Here is a 17,987-nt window from a genome sequence, read left to right as displayed (position 1 = left end):
TTCGAAACCAGACAACTATATTTTTCCGATTTCATCGTTCTCATCAAAGGTTCCATACGAGAAAAACGACAGAAGGACAAAACAAACATACATTCTTAATGTGATCATTATTTTAAGTATTCTATTCTATTCTATAAGTAAAGCCAAAATTAAAGGTTCTATGGGCCAAGTCGTGAATGTAAAGTTTAGTCGAACCCTGCTTTTCGAACTCGGTTAGTTCGAATTCGAAGTCCCCGTTATTTCGAACGAAGATCGAATTCCCTTGGATTAATCTTTATGTTTTCAGTTATTTACTATCAGCTATTTCGAACTTGGCTATTTCGACTGAGTGATCATTTTCCCTAGACCTAAAATCAACCCCGTTAATGGCATTTTACTTAAACTGACGATGCTTGACTTATGTGCATTATCCATTACTGCTAAGAAATACCAAGAAACTGTAATTCAGTCAACCAACAGCATGTCATTAAACTGTTTCTCCGGCTCATATACTCATGTAAGAGCTCTGCTATACCTATTCTAAATATTCGACATCAAATTAATGTTCTGTAAAGTTTTGGTGAGATATGCTTGGCGATTCTCTCCTGCAACAGTTTGTTTGCCGCTGAGGGAATTGAGATTCGACTGTAAACTAAGGTAAACCAGCCAGCTGTCTTTGGTGTTATACAACAACAACAACAACAACAGCAACAACAACAACAACAACAACAACAACAACAACAACAATGAATTTTCGCGGCACAACATCTGCTGATTTATCTAACTTATAATCCTTGTTAATTTAATCGTGTCTCTTTCCATACTGTAAAGAGACTGTTTTTCATTAAAAAATATTTCATTGTTTTCGAATTTTTTTGCTACCCCGGCTATTTTGAAACCGCGCTATTTCTAGCTTTTTGTTTCCCCTGGGACTTCGAAATAGCGGGGTACCGCAATAAAAAGAAGGTTAAAATTGGGAGTACATTTTTGTGAAAAACCTTTTATTTTGTATTGCGTGCATATTTTGTCGCTTTTCCTTGTTTCTCCCTGTTCACGATAGGATTTAGCGGATAAATAACAACGAACTCCTCTATTTGCATAGTTTTTAATTTATAGCAATGCCAAGTACATCTGGCTAAAACAGCTTTACTTAAATAATTAATTATTATCATTAATTTTCACCAAAAAAAGAATTTTAAATTTCCTCCTTGTCCCTTTAAGCGGGTTTTAAGCCTGTGGGGGTGGTACTTCTTCTACGTAGATCCGGGACACCGAGTTCCAGCCAGTCCAAGCGTCAGCAGATCCGTAACCAGCGCAGTTACCGACCCAGAATCCCACGCGCACGATCCCCTTGTGGACTTTCTCACACACTCCTTCGATTTGTCGTGGTCGGTGCAAGTTCTTTTTGGCGCCACTTCCATGCACCATGTAGACCACACCATCAATCTCCGCAGGAGCCGAGCACTCAGCACCATTGAATGTGAAGTACCATCGCCTGCAGCAAGCATGGCAGTTATAAATGCGAAGGTTGCCATTCCAGAAGACGCGCAGACTTGTTTCCTCTGACGTTTTATGGAAAATACATTCCTAGCAAATTGAATTAAATGATCAACAATCAGGAATCAAAATCGAAACGCGCAAGATTCGACTTTCGACTAATGAAGACGACCAGTAAATAATTTTACTGCCAGGATGAAAATCAGTATTTTCCCCGCGAGAGGCCCTGCGATAGCTCAGTAATTTTTTTTTGTGTGTGCGCGCCTTTCTTCTTTTTTAATTTCATTTCATTGTATGTATTTTATTTATTCCATTTCATATTTTTAAATACAGAGCGTTAAACAAACGTTACAAAGGAAAGAAATGGAAAAGTGCAAGATATAGTGAACTAATTTGATACCCTTGAATTAAATACATCTATCTGAGCATAAAACGTGAACTTAACATAATGGGGACGAAGTAACACCATATGTCGGTGACATGTTAAACTACATGCGATACCCCAATCTCTACTTAGTATTTATTATGCACTTTTGTGCGCCTTTACGAGTAAGCAATGTAGCTATAATCATTTATCTTTATGTAGCTTTTGTTACTTAAACATCCAATGACACTGTTTACTCAAAATTCCAATTTAAGAGCCGTTTTTCCGACATGAAGAAGAGTTTCAGTTCCTGTGCTAGTTGAAATATTAGCCAATAATTTTTTCCCTTCTGCCGTAGTACCAGTCTTGCAATCAATTCGGTTGTATTTATTTATTATTAATGTTATTGAGCTCAGTATTTTTAGTGTACCTTGATCAATCCTGTGTCCTTCTCGTCATTCAGATTTTTAAAAACGCACTGTTTCCAGTTTTTTCTGCAACTGCTGGCGGTCCCTGGGGGCCCCGGAGGGCCTTGGCTTCCTTTATTGCCTGCGTCACCTTTGGTTCCTTGAGGTCCCTTGGGTCCTTGGCTTCCTGGTTTGCCATCGTAGCCTTGGTCTCCTCGAGGGCCCATGGCTCCTTGTGGGCCGGGCGATCCCGCAGCACCTGCTGATCCCGCGGGTCCAGGGCTGCCTGGGATACCTGGAATTCCAGGTGCGCAACAACAATGACTATTCTCACACGGGTCCACATGTTGACGTCGTCTGAGGTCCCTTAGTAAAGAAATTTAAATGAATACTTTTTAGCCCAGATATCTTATTTATATCGATCAAGAGATATATCTTTTTTTCTGATTTCCAAATAGTTTTAGGTAGACTGTTGGATCGCATTTTCGATCTGCACGTTTGTCGGGTCCTTTATTAAACGGGTGGGTTGTTTCTCAAAAAAGGTCATGTTTTTTGTAGTGTTCATTTGCCCCGTACTCCACGCCGCCGACAACATCAATCGCCAAAGCGCTGCGAGGGGAGGGTAAGGAGTGGTAGGAATGGGTTAAAGACTAAAGGTGGATTTCCACTGAACTAATTTTTTACGTGCGTCTACGTGCGTGAAAAAATTTCGAGACAATGTATGAGCGACTTGCGCGCTTAAACGTTTATACAAGTCGTTCATACATTGCCACTAAATTTTTTCACGCACGTAAACGCACGTAAAAAATTACGCGTCATTGGAAATCGACCTTAACCCCTTCACTCTTAAACACGCATTTTAGGCGCTATTTGGATGCGCAACCATTGAATCACTTGTGACGTCATCAATAAGCACGTCAGTGGATGTTTTTGAAAGCATCTGATAGAACTAGGACTGACCTTTTCACAGAACTGCTCATTCTCAAAGGAAAACACGATCCGTTTTCTGGTGCAAAATCGGTGCTTAAACAGGCCAATACACCTGTAATCGATCAAGGTCCCCTTTTTAGGGTTTTCCAATAAAAACGTCAAAACGTTTGCGGCCAGAAAAAAAGAATATGAAGAGTAGAAAGGAAAGAGAATAAGAAAGCCGACAAAAATGGAAGGAAAAGAAGCAAGAGAAAATTGGAACGAATCAACAAAAAAATACAAATTGTTGCTGCAGTGTGAGGAAGTGCTTTCCTGGGTTAGTATAGGTAAATTCAAGAACATAGCACTAAAAATTCAGTTTAACGGTCAAAACGCGTTTTGGGGGGAAAATTCGGGAGTGAAAAGGTTAAGGGACAAAGAAGAGACTGAACTGTTGAGCCCGCAAGAAATGACAAATGCGCTGAACTCTCGGTGAATTTTCCATATCTACCTAAAAATTATTCAATGACTGTATGCTTATAGTAAACGTTACATCACGCAATCTGTGACATAATATAAATACTAGTATGTTCTTTAACGATTAAAGTATTTATCTTATTTTGTCAACGACAGCTAGATAGTAAGAGATTAAGTAATTCAACATTACTTGCAAATAATTAATTCTCACGTATCTTGCCTTGAGTATAAAAGCTTGTAAAATATCATACCTAAATTTATGACCTGTTGTTTGTTAATGTCACTTTAAAGTAAAATACTAACGTAGACTGACGTGACTTAAAAGATAAAAGAAATTAAAATTATGTAACGTGCTTGAATTTGTGGTGACGTATTTGTTGCAATTAATATTACGAGTTTCTCATACATGCGATAGCTACCATGGTGTAATGAAGATCATTACGTCATTACAGAAAAAACTAACACTTCCATATGCTTATGACCGTAACCAAGAAGTATAGTTTCCATTTCAAAAACGCTTTCTGGATTTTAAATCCCTAAGAAGCTTTGTTGGCTTTAAATTTTCAACAGAATTTTGGGATATAAGAGACTATTGTGTCATACTTATGTTTTGAGCTTTGTGTTAAACCCGCCATTTCTATGGAGGCTATCTTGGGTTTTGTAAATCACGTTAAAAATTTACATGACTCGCATAACTACGTCGAGTAAACCAACTTTTTTTTTCTTTCTTCTTTTTTTTAACGAAAAGAGTTGGTTTAACCAGCCGTTTCTAAGCTTCTCGAACTTCTTGTTGCTTTTATCTTAATCTAAACAAACGAAAAGAAACAACGGAACGCAAGGGCGTGAGCCAAGAAAGGTTCGTGCGCGGAAATAAAGGGGAACCTGGCGCTGAACAGCGCTTAGTCAGGTAAATTAAGTTTCAGTAACTACAACTAGTATTATTAACCAAAAGTTATTCAAGCTACAATATGGGTACTACCTTATCAAATGCAATGAACTTACTTTCTTATCATTTGCACTTTGTTTGCTGTCTGCTGCAGAGCAAACTGTGACCAGCGGTAAAATGAGTAAACATAACATGATGGTCATCAAGGGAATGTTCATCCAAGATGGCGCCATCGATGCGTTTTGACCTGTTTATTAAAATATCTGCCGTGAATTGAGAATGATACATAGGTGCACAGAGAAATGTAATTTCTCTTTGAGTATTTAATTCGACACCTTAGTGGTTAATTGGCTTCGAGGCTATTGTATAACACTGAATAATATTGTGGCGATCTCGGCGAAATTTCTGAAGAATTTTGAAAATCGTCCAAATGTCTTCTTTCAGGCGAAAACAATCCAACACTAACAAAGCCTTTTGAGAGGGATCCAAAGATATTTTTACGATATACCAATAATGTTAAGTTCATTTTTAAGCTGAAATACCAAAAATAGTTTATCATGCGAAATTCGGCTTACTGATAGCAACTCAACTTTAGGGATTATGGAAATCCAAATATTACGGATAACAGCTTTGGAAATTTTAGAGATAAGGAATAACTGCCCTCAAAATTATTGAGATCAGGGATAACATTTTCTCCCTCCCCCCCCCCCCTCCCCGAACAGTGCCTCAGTCATATATCAGACCTACATGAAAAGAAGCACGTTTTGAAGAAAATAAATCTGAAAAACCTAAAGTCGTTCATCATGCGAAAGTTGGCTCACCTTAGGTTGCTTTAGCTCCTTAAATCAGATTTACAATAAAAGGAGCATGTTTTGATGTGTTTTAATAAATGCAATATAAAGATCAGCAACGCTTATACACTAGCGTAGAACTGCTTCCAGCTTGTCATTAGTCCTTGTCTAAGCAGCTATAAATGTGGAATATTTAGTGCGTTTGTGCTATACGTGCTTGTTTTGTTTGTTCTTGAAATAAAGTGTCTTGTTTAAAAAGAAAGACTTTTCTTTGCTTTGCTGTTTCCGACGTTCAAACACGTACAGGAGCTCCTGACACGTATTATACGCCAAAACAATCAAATAATTGCCCGGGTTAAACCCTCAGTAGAAGAAAAAAGTTTCCATTCGTTAGCTAAGGAGAACAAAGTTACCAATGCAGTTGCAGTTTAGAAGGCTTAATTAGCTATTCACAATACCTACCTTGCAATTGTTGTTATTCAAGGTAAATGGATTTTTTCTCTTGAACGTAACGGCTTTCTATCTGTCTCGTGTGTGTCGCGTTTTAACAAGTTGTCCTTTCTTATCTTACTCATATCTTAATTGCGTGCTATCCGGTAATGAGGTTCACGATTAGACATGTATATAAGTTCGAAAGTTGGACACGTTCCATTTTTGGGGTGGAAAAATACAGAAAAAAAAATACAGAACATATATTACACAGCGTTATGGGAAAAATCCATTCACTCACTAGATCTAGCAAGGGCGAAGGGACTTCACTTTATTGTGGCTGAGCATTCTACATCACACATTCAAATCTGTCATTCGGACATTCTATATTCTGACTTAAGATTACAATGGTCTCTTTATTCATCTATCACGTCTATAACCATGAATATCCCCTTATCGCGTACATCTGAACAAACCTTACATTGTCAAAAGTGGCTAGAGTGCATGACCTATCACAACTGTGGCCTGAGGCGTTCTATTTATGGGAGCCTAATCTAATAAAATCTTGACGTCAACAAACCCAACGCGTGATCAGCTACATGTAATGTGTTCTTGTTTCTAAGATCCCTGAGGAGAGGATCTCACCAATCAGACCCTCTGACAAAGGTAGCCCTTTTCGGAGTCTTTCTGTATAGTCCATTTAAAATAAACGGCATGCAGTGCATGCAGAAGCGATGACGTTTCACAAAGGGTCTAACATAATTGAGGGCGTGATAAAGACTGTTATCCAATTGCAGTGTACATTTTTTAAACCTAAGAAGCAATGTTGGTGATTGTCTAAATAGCATAGTTAGGATATGATGGAATTCAAATAAATACAGAATTAACAGTAGTTATAAATTCACAGGCCAAGGATGCAAAGTAAATAATACATTTTCTTCGTAGATTTGCTCAATTGAACAACAGTAGATTGCGTTATATTGTAGTGTGTGACTTCCGATAAACAACATACGATAGGCGGGAGCTAGTTTTTAAGCTGCGAGAAAGGTCAAATGGTCTCTTGCCCACCGCGGCCCTTATTATTATTATAAGAGTTAGAAATTTCTGTCTACTAATTCTTATAGATCCCATCATATGTAATTAGTCTCTTTCGTTTATACATTGTAGTGTTCCATTCTAACTGCACGGGAGTATTTTGCTTTTGTGTTCTACGCGGCGATTTCTTGTTAGGGACCGATCGTTTATTGCGTCCCAAGGGGGGGCGGTGGTTTTGGAGGGGGGTTCAATTTTAAAACAAGCCCCTTTTTGGGGGGGTAAGTTTTTCACTTTTGAGAAACGTGAGGGGGGGGGGGGGTCAAATTTTATGACACAGCAACGGCAGTCTAACAGGTTTTATAACTGAAACCAAAAAAAAAGGAAAAAATTCTCGCTGGCGGTTCTTGTTGTTGTTTACTCATAATCGTTAAAAAAGGCTCATAAATATACCATAAACCAAGCATGAAAGTGACTCAGAATGCAGGAACTGGCATTTCTGATAGCTCAGATTTTCAAAATTTCTCGGGGAGCATGCCCCCGGACCCCCCTAACAAAATTCCCATTCACCTTCATCAAACTTTTTACAAACTGAGTCTCATTGGAGTCCTGTAACAACCCTGTGACAAAACAGTTTCTCCTAAAAAAAAATAACCGATGGTGATAATACACTACCAACGAAAAACGTCAGCAACATCTGCAACTGTTGTTCATGCGGCATTGGTCTTCAGAAACAAGCGACATCACGACACAGTGCTCTGTTTTACGGTATGGTTTGAGTTTGTGGTGGAAAGAAATTAATTTGCTGGAGTATTCAGTGAAGTTCATTGAGAATGGCTACATATGATATTAAACCTCGATCAGTTAAATACGTAGCAGCGATGTTGATTGGCTAAATCAACAAAATAAAAAATCTGCAAGGAAGAAAAGAGAGAATTATGGCCTGGTCGAGGGGGGGGGGGGTACATTTTTTAAATAAGAATTACGAAGGGGGGTATAATTTTTATATGAAAATAATTTTGGGGGGTTCAGTTTTGAAACACTACACTTTTTGAAAAACCACCGCCGCCCCCTGGGACGTAATAAACGATCGGTCCCTTATCAAGTTAAACTTGATTTCTGTTCGACCGAAACAGACAAAAAGATCGGATCGGTCTTGCGATGACCATAAGCGATTTCCTGACGACATCGCTTAAAAAGGTAAGCCCCCTCCTCACCCCTCTTTCCCCTGTGTGTGTAAGACTACCTCAATATTCACACAAGTCGAAACGAGTTCCGTTGAAGTCTAAAACCTCATGCATTTTGGCCTTTAAGAGTCACGTGCCTTTGACAATGTCTTCAATTATATGGGACAGATTGTCAAATCAAAAGCCCTCTGGGCTTAGTGTCTCGTGACTCTTTTCAGAGTTTAATTTATTTGAAAATAGACCGCTTTCCACGTCTATTTATTGCTTGTAAAGATATCGAAAATTAAAAAGCGTGCATCTAACATAAAGAAACATTTAGACTCCTCACCCCTAAAATTTGAACTAAAACTAAAGCTACTTTTGTCGCTCGATAAAAGTTGTGACATTCACAACACGATATACGAAACTCTTGATTCACTTGTCAATTCAGAAACCTTTGTCGTGAATGCTTGCGCTTAACTTCACGATTTCACAGTTAAAGATAAAAACAAAGGTTTATTCCAACTACAAAAGGTTCTCACGCGAAAGGCTCAAAATCCAACTAAAAATATATATGTCTGATTTTTTGAAAAAGGGGTCAACGTTATTTTCAGCGCTTGGTGCGAAATCCGTCGAAAACGTTTTTTTCTGGCCAGAAACTATCTCCAAAGTAGACGATATAAAAACTAAAAGAAATGTCATTTTTTTTTCTCGTCTCCTTTGACTTATTAACCCTTTCGCGCTGTTTATCATTTTTTTTTTCTGTTTCAAGGCCTTCTTTTAAGCCCACTTAAGCCCCAAAGCTACATGACAAAAGAGACCGAGGAGACTTTTCTTTGACCTGGTTTTCATAAATTCATGTATATGATAGCGTGGTATGTTACATACTCTAACAGAAAGCCTAGTTTTCAACCCAGAAGCTTTGAAAGTGATTGACAGTAACACGAGAGGCACAATTTAAGCTTTTCCGGTCATATTCGCCGTGATCTATGCCATTATATGTCGGCTTAGTGTCTCGTGTCACTTTTTAGAGTTTATTGTGTTCTGCTGCTATTATGCCAGATGGCATAATGCCAAGCAGAACATATTGCTATCGAAGGAGGGAATGGAATGTCTAGAACAATAGAAAGATGTAACAATGGAAGTCTGTAACAATAGATAGCAGATACTTTCCTATTTTTAGACTTAATAAAAAGGTATATCTATCATTTAAATTTGCTATCTTAACAATCAACTAGTCTACATCATAAAAATAAACAAAAATCAAAAAAATTCTCGGTTTCTGATATAAAAAAAGTGCGTGTAAATACAAAATTTGTAACAAAAGAGCGTAACAATGGGGAGCCCAGGCTCCTGCTAAGAGCTCTCTGTCCCGCTATATTAGTACGTGTGTGTACGACGGGTTTCAGCTGCTTTCAGAGTTGTGGTTCGTGACGTACGCAGTGGTCGCTAACGACGACGAATACGCGATCAGCCTTTTTCTTGTGGAGTGAAAAAAATAAACCCTCACCGCCCGTTAGCTAACGTGAAATAAAAAATAACCAAAGATACGTCCGAGTGAAAGCATAACGAGCTATCGACAGAAAAAAAAACTATTTGATTGTTTTCAGTTTGCACGTTTGCTATTTATACGCGCTAAAACAGATCTTATTGTGGTTTGTGACGTACGCAGCGGTAGCTGGCATGTTGCTTTGCATGCACAAGGGTTACGACTTTTAAAGGTTTCAAATGTCATAATAACTTGCGTGACGAATTATCTTGGTGTAAGCCGAAAAACCGAAGACAGTTATCAATGATGAGACGTTATGCCAGCAGAACACACGGACCCATTAGGGCCCTATTATTTAATCAAAGCCTCTTCGAGATATCGACGTTTTTGCATGAAGTATGAGTCGAAGGTTTATCCTGTGCATTGTTCTTCGAACTTATCATTACAGTTTCTTTGTAGTTTAGTTTAAACAATTTCCTTTATTCGCGGAGGAAATGCAGCCATATATATAATTTTGTCAAAAATGGCTCGTCCGCGCTGGGTATTTATACACATATTCCTTAACATTACACAAATAAACAGTGCAAATTTCACCGAGATCTGACAATTCTATACTTTAAAATTGCAAGGGCCTTTCGAGGCAGTCGATTACGGCAGCGAAATTAGCAAATGAAACAGCAAAATATGCGTTCGACGCTTTGTTTTTGCGACGCCATATTTGAATTGTTATAGGTAGACCGCTGTTCAATGTGTTCAAGGCCGTATCGTTATGTACAATTGCTCCACGAAAAAGCACGAAAGAAAATACGGATATTTCCGACTACTGTCAGAGAAAACATTGCGCATATAATTGCGGCGTAAACAAATTGTTTCACTCAAGCTGCGCTTTGTCTAGGCTCTGCGAGGGTCGGATATCAAGACTCAGGATTAAACAAAAGCCATATATACAGTGAATGCTTTCGAATTATATTTGATTGTGAAATACGAAAGAATTTTGCTGTCTTTGACTGAAATTCCACTTGAACTGCGTAGATACGATCGCATGTTGTAAAGCCGATTCATGCAACATTTCTGTCAACGCGAGGTCTCGTCCCTAACGACCTAGGCTGATGTAGTGACCAAATTTGGCCTAATTTTTAACCGCTCCTAAGCTAAAAGAAGCCCCCATCTCTTGCATTTGTTTTAACTTCAATAATATCTTTGAAAAGAGCGAGTTTTTTGGTATGGTTTATTTTTGACTTTTGTAATTTTTAAACGATGTAAGTGCTAGTGATTATTTATTCGTGTTTTAGTTACGCAATCCATTGTTTGTGCGACGCTTTTTATAGATCGCCTTTCAGACACACGTGCGTTGAGATAAGAAAGCTGACATGTCACTTTTAAAATTGTTATATAACGTTTGTAAATGTGACAAGTCACGTTTTTTCCATGAGATCGCAAGTGATCACCCACAGCGGAAAGTAATCCCTTGAGAAATTAAAACAGTCCCTTGAGAAATTAAAAAAGTCCCTTGAGAGTTTACAAATATGTGGTTCCAAATTTTGTTCACATAACCCCTATTCTACGTTTTTAGCTTGTAAACAAGCAAAAACGTCGAAAAAAAGAGATCGCTTTTCATGTCTATTTATTGCTTGCAAAGATATCGAAAATTGAAAAGCGTGTATGTAACATCATGTAAAAAACAAAATTCAAAGTACACTTCAGCATCTGGCCGTTGAACAGTTATAGGACTCCAATACTTAGCTGTGGAAAAACGCTGTATTGCACTTTGGTTCACTAAGCATACATTCTACTGTATACTTATACTATGACTTCCATGTGCTTTCTTCACGCTATATGAGACATCGCTTTGGGTGTTTATTCGTGAACGCTTAGCCTGTTGTGTGATAATGACATGCGAGTGGTGATGATTTTGTTAATTCTCATAACCTTTTCTCCTGATTTAGTATTGATATTGTAAGGAGAAATTTGATTTTGGTCACTCTTGAGCAGGTCTTAATGTTTTTGTAACGCCAAAGCTACAACGCAGCGGCTGAAGAACGTGTAAATTACAGTCATTTCGGCCGGCCCGCCCTTAGACTCTGGCCTGCTTCCCGTACGAACGACGCAACGCTGCAGCGCTGCGTTAGTTCACTTTTTTGGTTGCACAGCGCTTAAGCGTCGTTAAAGCAATACTTGTGAGTCGCTCAAGCTGCCAACCCAGAATATCATGCACTGCAGAAGCGCTGCAAAATTGTACAAACTAAAAACAGCGGTAAAGCAGTGCTGCAAGACGCTGCGTAAAACCTGCAATGAGTATCAGATGTAAACATTGTCTTCCGGCGATAAAACATTCATAAAGCAACGTTGCACAGCTATGCTTAAAAGCTACAGCAGCAACACATTGAAAGAAATCATTAAAACTGCTAAAAATATCATTTTAAACACTTATAATCAGTCTTGCGTACTTGGAGGTTGGAAGGTCACGCGTGCAGGTAAAACAGTGTTTATAAACAAAAGCAAACGGCCCATCGATTGAAATATAAGTTTATTAAGAATAAAATTAATACTCTGAGTCTACATCTCACGATATCGTTATTTTAGAGTGCTCTGTGGAACAAAACTAAAACATTTTCAGCTGCATGTAAACGGTGACCGGCGAGTTCGTGAACAAAACTATGTACTACAATATTGATACTCGAGAATGTACTTACGTTACAGCTTGATCTACCATTCTTGTCATTCTTTTTTTGCCAAATTTTCGAGTGTATGTTGCCATTTCAAATAAATACCTTCCCAATGGTATTTTGCCTGGACCATTTTGTACTTATATCCGCTTTCATAAGAGATAATTTTCAATGTTTTCATGTGCAGAAATTACTGTATCTAACCATACGATACGTGATGGAATTGCCGGAATGAGATCTCAGAGATACTTGTATGTACTATAACTTGATTGGTTGGTTTTAACAACATGTTTTGTTTCAGTGTTTCATGCTCGTGTTACAATTTCAACCGTTGAAGCGGGAACGAAGCTCTGGAAGCAGGCGGATTGTAGAACTTTCTTATTTATATATGCCAGAAGCTTCTGTATATGCACAATCTGGGAAATTATTCTTTGATTTTCCCAGAAAACTGATTTTCACTACAGCCAATTCTACGTAAGCAGTGATTTTGTGCAACAAACCAGTATCGCTCAAAGAAGAAACATGTGTGATTGCAGTTTTGTCGGCTCGGATATTTCAGGATTTTCTCCAATCTGTTGTGAAAATGAAAGGGTTGCAAGACCGTTGGGTTAATATGAAAGGCAATTTCCCAAAGAAAAGAACAAGAAAATGAGGTGAGCCTGCATACTTACAAAAACGGAAACGAATTTGCCTGTTTATTTGGATATATGTTTTAAAAATTCCGTAGCTCAGTAAAATTTTCTTGCTCAATTTTAATTATCTTCAACTCCACTGACTGCAATAATAAGCAAGTTAAATTTCAAAGTTTCGCCAAATCACATGGATGTTATAGTTTATACTTAACCTTGTATGTCTGATTTCATAATTAAAACTCATGAGCATATAAAAACTCAATTTGAACGTCAATCACCGTAGGTTTCAGCTCATAATTTTGTTTGCGATGACTCTAGATCATAGACTGTGCGATTGATTGCTGGACTTCAAGATAATGAAAATAAAGTTTTGATTTGTTGATTTACTAAGATAGATTGTTGTGTACGTTTCTTTTAGTTAGAAAACTTTGTAGTCTTTCTAGCGCTAGCAAATTTTGCATAGTCATATTAGCGTGATGTATTTTGTATCTCACTGAGTGTATCAGGGAAGCGCTTCGGTCGTATTTGCAGCCTAAAGTAACGCTGCAAAGCGCTGCTTTACAGCTGCTTTATCGACCCCATGGCTTCGTGTGGGTTTTGATCAGCAGCTCTCCTGCAGCTCTCGAGCAGCGCTCACCGTCGCTCCTGCAGCACTCACGCAGTCATTTTTGACATTTTTCGAAACTTCTGCAGCGCTACGAAAACAGCGTTCGCACAACCTACACGCAGCGCTGGTTGCAGCGCTCATGAGTGGCTAAAACAGCGCTGCATAAACGGCTTATGTTTCGTACGGGTTATTGGATGAAATCTACTGAATGAAATATTCTGCTAGGTTCTGCTTAATAGGAAACATTCGATCTTGCTTGACACGTGATTCCGCGCGAACGTACGCAATAAACTATGTAGTAGTGTTTAACTCGCACAAAATCGTTATCAAATCTCACTTTTAAAGAGAGACTTTAACTTCTACACAGAGCTACGCTGTACCATAACTGGTCATAACTTTAAAATGGTTGGGTATTCAATCGACTAACGATTCAAACGATTCAAACCTTTTGTTCAAACGATATGTGCTATGTGTGCAAGATTAACTTTGACATTCAATCCCGAACCGCCAACTAATTGCTTAGATTACAATCCCTCTTTAACCCCACGGCTAATTTAAAAAAAAGTTGTCTACACAAAGATAAGAACAATGCTTACAGATCGAACAACTGATATTTACATCGTATACTAGTTACGTTGATATGAAAGCTATATCTGCTATATTCCACGACTGTAATCTCTATAAATACAGTTGTAACAGTAAATATCCTGTTGAAACCTGCACCATTTTCCTACGCGTTGTAAACAGAAATGATTTTCAACTACTTTCCAAAACTCTCAAGATAAAATAATAGATATCAAATGAAAGCACGCTATTCTTTAAATTGGCAAAGTAAAGCTGTTATTCTGATACATCTTACAATTGCACAAATCACAACTTTACAAGCGACCACAAGACAAGACACTCCAAAGAGATTTTAGAGCTTCATGTTAAAAACTGCTTTTCTCGCTCAATTTAAGTTGCGGTATACTAGCGTTATATGCACAACAACGACAACGAAAACTTTACAGGCAGGTCCATCTACTGACATCGTGTTGATTATTAGACACTTCTGCTTTTCAGATCCGTTCTAAAACTCATAAATATAATTTCTCTCTTTCGGTTAGTACATTGTATTATGCGTTTGTAATAACCTGGTGTATTTCATTCTTCTTTTACGCGTTTTCTGCTTGAGTTACAATTAATTTAATTGATTTTCAGTACAATCTTGTCGCAAAGGTTAGAATGTTATTTTAAGAACGTAAAACATGTCTGTATTTTTCTTGATAACTGCTGGCTGCAGCTCAAATATATCCAAAATTGAAAAGCGTACAGCTAATTTAAAGAAAAAAAAAATGCGTCACATCTAGAGCTTCATTCATCCACTGAAAAGGCTGTTGTTGTCGTCTATAAAAGTTGTGTTCATTGTAGCGTGGAATTCACAGCAGGATATATGAACCTACATGTAGTGCCTCTTGACTCAGGTCAATCTTCGGGTCAAAAAAATACAAAACAATGTATGTTTTGCGCTTTAGATTGACATTTCTGCTCTTCAATCCTAAGAAAACTCCTCAAATATAATTTCCCTCTTTCGGTCATACATTGAGTTCTACCTTTACCTCAGAGCCGAGTGTAAACGAGGCTTTGCAAATCGAAAGTGTAAATGTTTCTCTCGATGAATCAGAACCGCCTGAAAAAAGAAAGGCAAGAAAGTACGACTCCAGACTGGCAGAGTTCTTTTTTTGAAATGTGGGAAAAAGTATGGAACAGCACAACGCAAGATTTGAACGATCGGCTGAAATGTTCCGTGACGCCCAGAGCGGCAAATGGAACAAACAAACGCCACAGTTGACATTTTTAAAGATTTGGCATCAAAATAATTGTCTTTATCGAATCGTTTATCTTCTGTTATTAAATTGTTGTTATTCATGCCACAAAGGTCACCCCTTTCAATACAAATGTTTTGCAAAAGTCACGTAGCAATCATAGTCTTTTTTAGGATGCTCGTTTTTTGTTCAACCTTTTTCAACACAATTCTCCAACGAACTTTCAACATGCCAAATGCTCGTTCCACTACAGATCGTAGCGCACCGAACTTTAGGTTTTAAACTTTCTCTGCTCCTGAGTCAGGCGTCCTCTGTCCGGGTAGGGTTTCACTAGCCAGTTCGTTCTAAAGCGGATAGGCACTGTTGCCAGCTAAAAGCGGCCTTATTTCTGTTCCATTTTTATTGCTTGTTGGACCACTTAAAATTTGCTCTTTTGCTGCAAGTTCAGAAAAAACGTCATCTCTTTTTAGCGTGCCTGTATTTTTACATAATAAGCCCTTTACAATAAATACTCCTAACCTACTGTTTGATAAACCAGCGCGTTAGTTGCGACCTTTGTAAAGAAACATTATCTGTTCTTTGATATGAAATTCCGGCGGCCTCAGATCACAAAACAAATGGCGGGAAAATTCCGCGGCCTCAGAAAGCAAACACGCATGGAATGCACCTTTCCCCCTGTAGAATTATCTCGTGTCGTCATGACAACGTCATGACGTCACGAGACAAAAAGAAAACTGAAAACTGATAGTCCTATATAAATTAAGTTGTGCTATCTCAACGTGGACACGCAATGCGTTTTTTTTTTAAAGTGGATACTGAAACAACATTCATTGATTATTGTTAGGTGGTAGAATAATGAATTGAGAAGGAACAAGGCATAAACGTTCATTATTTTAATTTAATAACTGGCAAGTTTCACGAACCATTATCAGTGCATTAAACTGCACCTCGTCTTTGTAGCGTGGTCCAACTTTGGTCAAATTTCCTTCGCATTTTAGTTTCATTTCGTATTTCATCTCCAAAACCAATTATTTACATTTTATCTGCTTTTACATCATCATCGGCTACATATTGCTGATATCAGCTTTACGTAAGTCCTTACTTCCAAAGTTCACTAAGGTCCTCTAATGCTCATTTTATGTATCTTTAGCTTCAAGGTGTCTATACATATTTTGCACCCGAAAAACAGGATTTGGAATTATATTTCGTCCCTCTCGGCATCGATCTTTAAGCCTGTGGGGGTGGTACTTCTTCCACGTAGATCCGGGACACTGATTTCCAACCCGTTACCGCGTCAGCAGATCCGTACCCAGCACAGTTACCGACCCAGAATCCCACGCGAACGATCCCCTTGTGGACTTTCTCACACACTCCTTCTATTTGTCGTATACGATATAAATTCTTTTTGCCAATAGCCCCAAATATCATGTAGACCACACCGTCAATCGCCGCAGGAGCCAAGCATTCAGCACCATTGAAGGTGAAATACCATCGCCTGCTGCAAGTATGACATCCATAGATGCGAAGATCTTCATTCCAAACGACGCGCAGCCCAGTACTGTTAAACGTTTTGTTGAAAACACATTCCTACACAAAAAAATGAAAGATTTCCTGAAAGATTCAGTATTGATAAGAGAGGGAAATTGACAGCCCTTAAGGTGGCTCCGTAGTTATTTCGGGCGTATTCATCAGTGACATACTTTGCGTCAGAACTTTTTCGGCTTTAACGCGATGGCTTTAAAAGTTTGGGAAAACTTTCATGTATCATTTAGCAATAACATGATAAAGTTTGATTGCAATGGAGAAATATATTTTAAATGCTATTGGCGTTTAACTGGACCCATGTTTTTGAACAAAATTGAATCCCAAAAAAAATTTGCCGATATATTTTTGCTAAATTTCTGGAATAAGCTAATATTGACTTAACACATGAGATAGCCAAGTTTCAAGAAAATCGTTGGAGTAGAAATGAAGAAATACTGGGAAATATTAAACTCACCTAAATAAAACTCTTAAAATTTACTGTAATTTTATACACTTGCCGCTTCTTCACGAAATAATCTACAAACCGAATATTTTGCGAACAGCCTCCCCAATACCTGCTATAAATAGAAGTGCCTAACCGATTGTCGATCAAGCTAACCGTTAAAAAGTATTCGCTAGTTCTGTAGGTCTCTGTAAACATTATAAAATGATCGAAAATCCTCGCGGACCTCCAAGGTTGCGTTCTGCATTTATTTTCGAAAATTATACCGCAGTTTTCTCTCAAACTCCTGTCACGTAAACTTCAGGGCACTACAAAAATTTTTGCATCGACTTTTGCTGCTGTGCCGTGCTGTAATTTGGAGAATTGGCGTTGGGAATGAAAGCTACTCTGCAACTGTTCTTTGGCGAAGCGAACGAGCAGTTTTGTTTATATCATTGTGAATACGAAATGGGCACGTGTGACATTCATGACAAGAATTCGCACTTTTGAAAGGGGGGTGTCATTTAAATGCACGCCGACCATCCAAGGAGGGGAAGGAAGATATTTGTCGCATTGGAGTTTTTCGCATTTTCGGATTTCCGACAGGAAAATACAAGCATTTGCAACGTAAATCGAAAGTTGTAGTCACTCAGTTGGCTTTTAAAGCTATGAAAATCATAACTTTTCCATAAAAAGGGATCATTACTATCATGTGTCCAGACATGTGAAGGCTGGACTGCTGGAGATTTATTAATCACTGCTGGTGTTTTTGGCACAAATATGTGCTTTGGGAGTTAAAGAGTTAACTCAAATCATTACTTTTTCAGTCTCTTGACTTGTTACGGAACTTTTCAACAATGATGAAAAGTTCATTGAACCGTTCAA

The 17,987-nt window shown here is 38.2% G+C and overlaps 1 protein-coding gene and 1 pseudogene across 2 annotated transcripts; both read right to left on the bottom strand.

The window, feature by feature from the left end:
* Window positions 1-1,104: 1,104 nt before the first annotated feature.
* Window positions 1,105-5,878, bottom strand: LOC144651846 (uncharacterized; annotated as a pseudogene). The gene is made up of 4 exons (XR_013570373.1): window positions 5,773-5,878; window positions 4,636-4,782; window positions 2,271-2,613; window positions 1,105-1,566 (listed from the first exon to the last, which is right to left on the bottom strand). The product of XR_013570373.1 is annotated as an uncharacterized LOC144651846 (transcript).
* Window positions 5,879-16,363: 10,485 nt separating this feature from the next.
* Window positions 16,364-17,975, bottom strand: LOC144648226 (collagen triple helix repeat-containing protein 1-like). Its single transcript, XM_078507843.1, has 2 exons — window positions 17,922-17,975; window positions 16,364-16,723 (listed from the first exon to the last, which is right to left on the bottom strand). The coding sequence occupies exons 1-2, from the start codon at window positions 17,973-17,975 to the stop codon at window positions 16,364-16,366; spliced, it is 414 nt and encodes a 137-aa protein (XP_078363969.1).
* Window positions 17,976-17,987: the final 12 nt, after the last annotated feature.

The sequence above is a fragment of the Oculina patagonica genome, chromosome 4, assembly GCF_052425735.1.
Source record: "Oculina patagonica isolate OP01 chromosome 4, crgOcupat, whole genome shotgun sequence".
NCBI lineage: Eukaryota > Metazoa > Cnidaria > Anthozoa > Scleractinia > Oculinidae > Oculina > Oculina patagonica.
The sequence above is the reverse complement of the archived record's forward strand: the minus strand, read 5'-3'. Positions and strand labels throughout refer to the sequence as shown.

Coding starts and splice junctions, on each gene's coding strand:
- LOC144648226 (XM_078507843.1), bottom strand. CDS start 17,975: ATGAACTTTTCATCATTGTTGAAAAGTTCCGTAACAAGTCAAGAGACT. Junction 16,724..17,921: donor CAAGTCAAGAGACTGAAAAA/GTAATGATTTGA, acceptor TTTTTTGTGTAG/GAATGTGTTTTCAACAAAAC.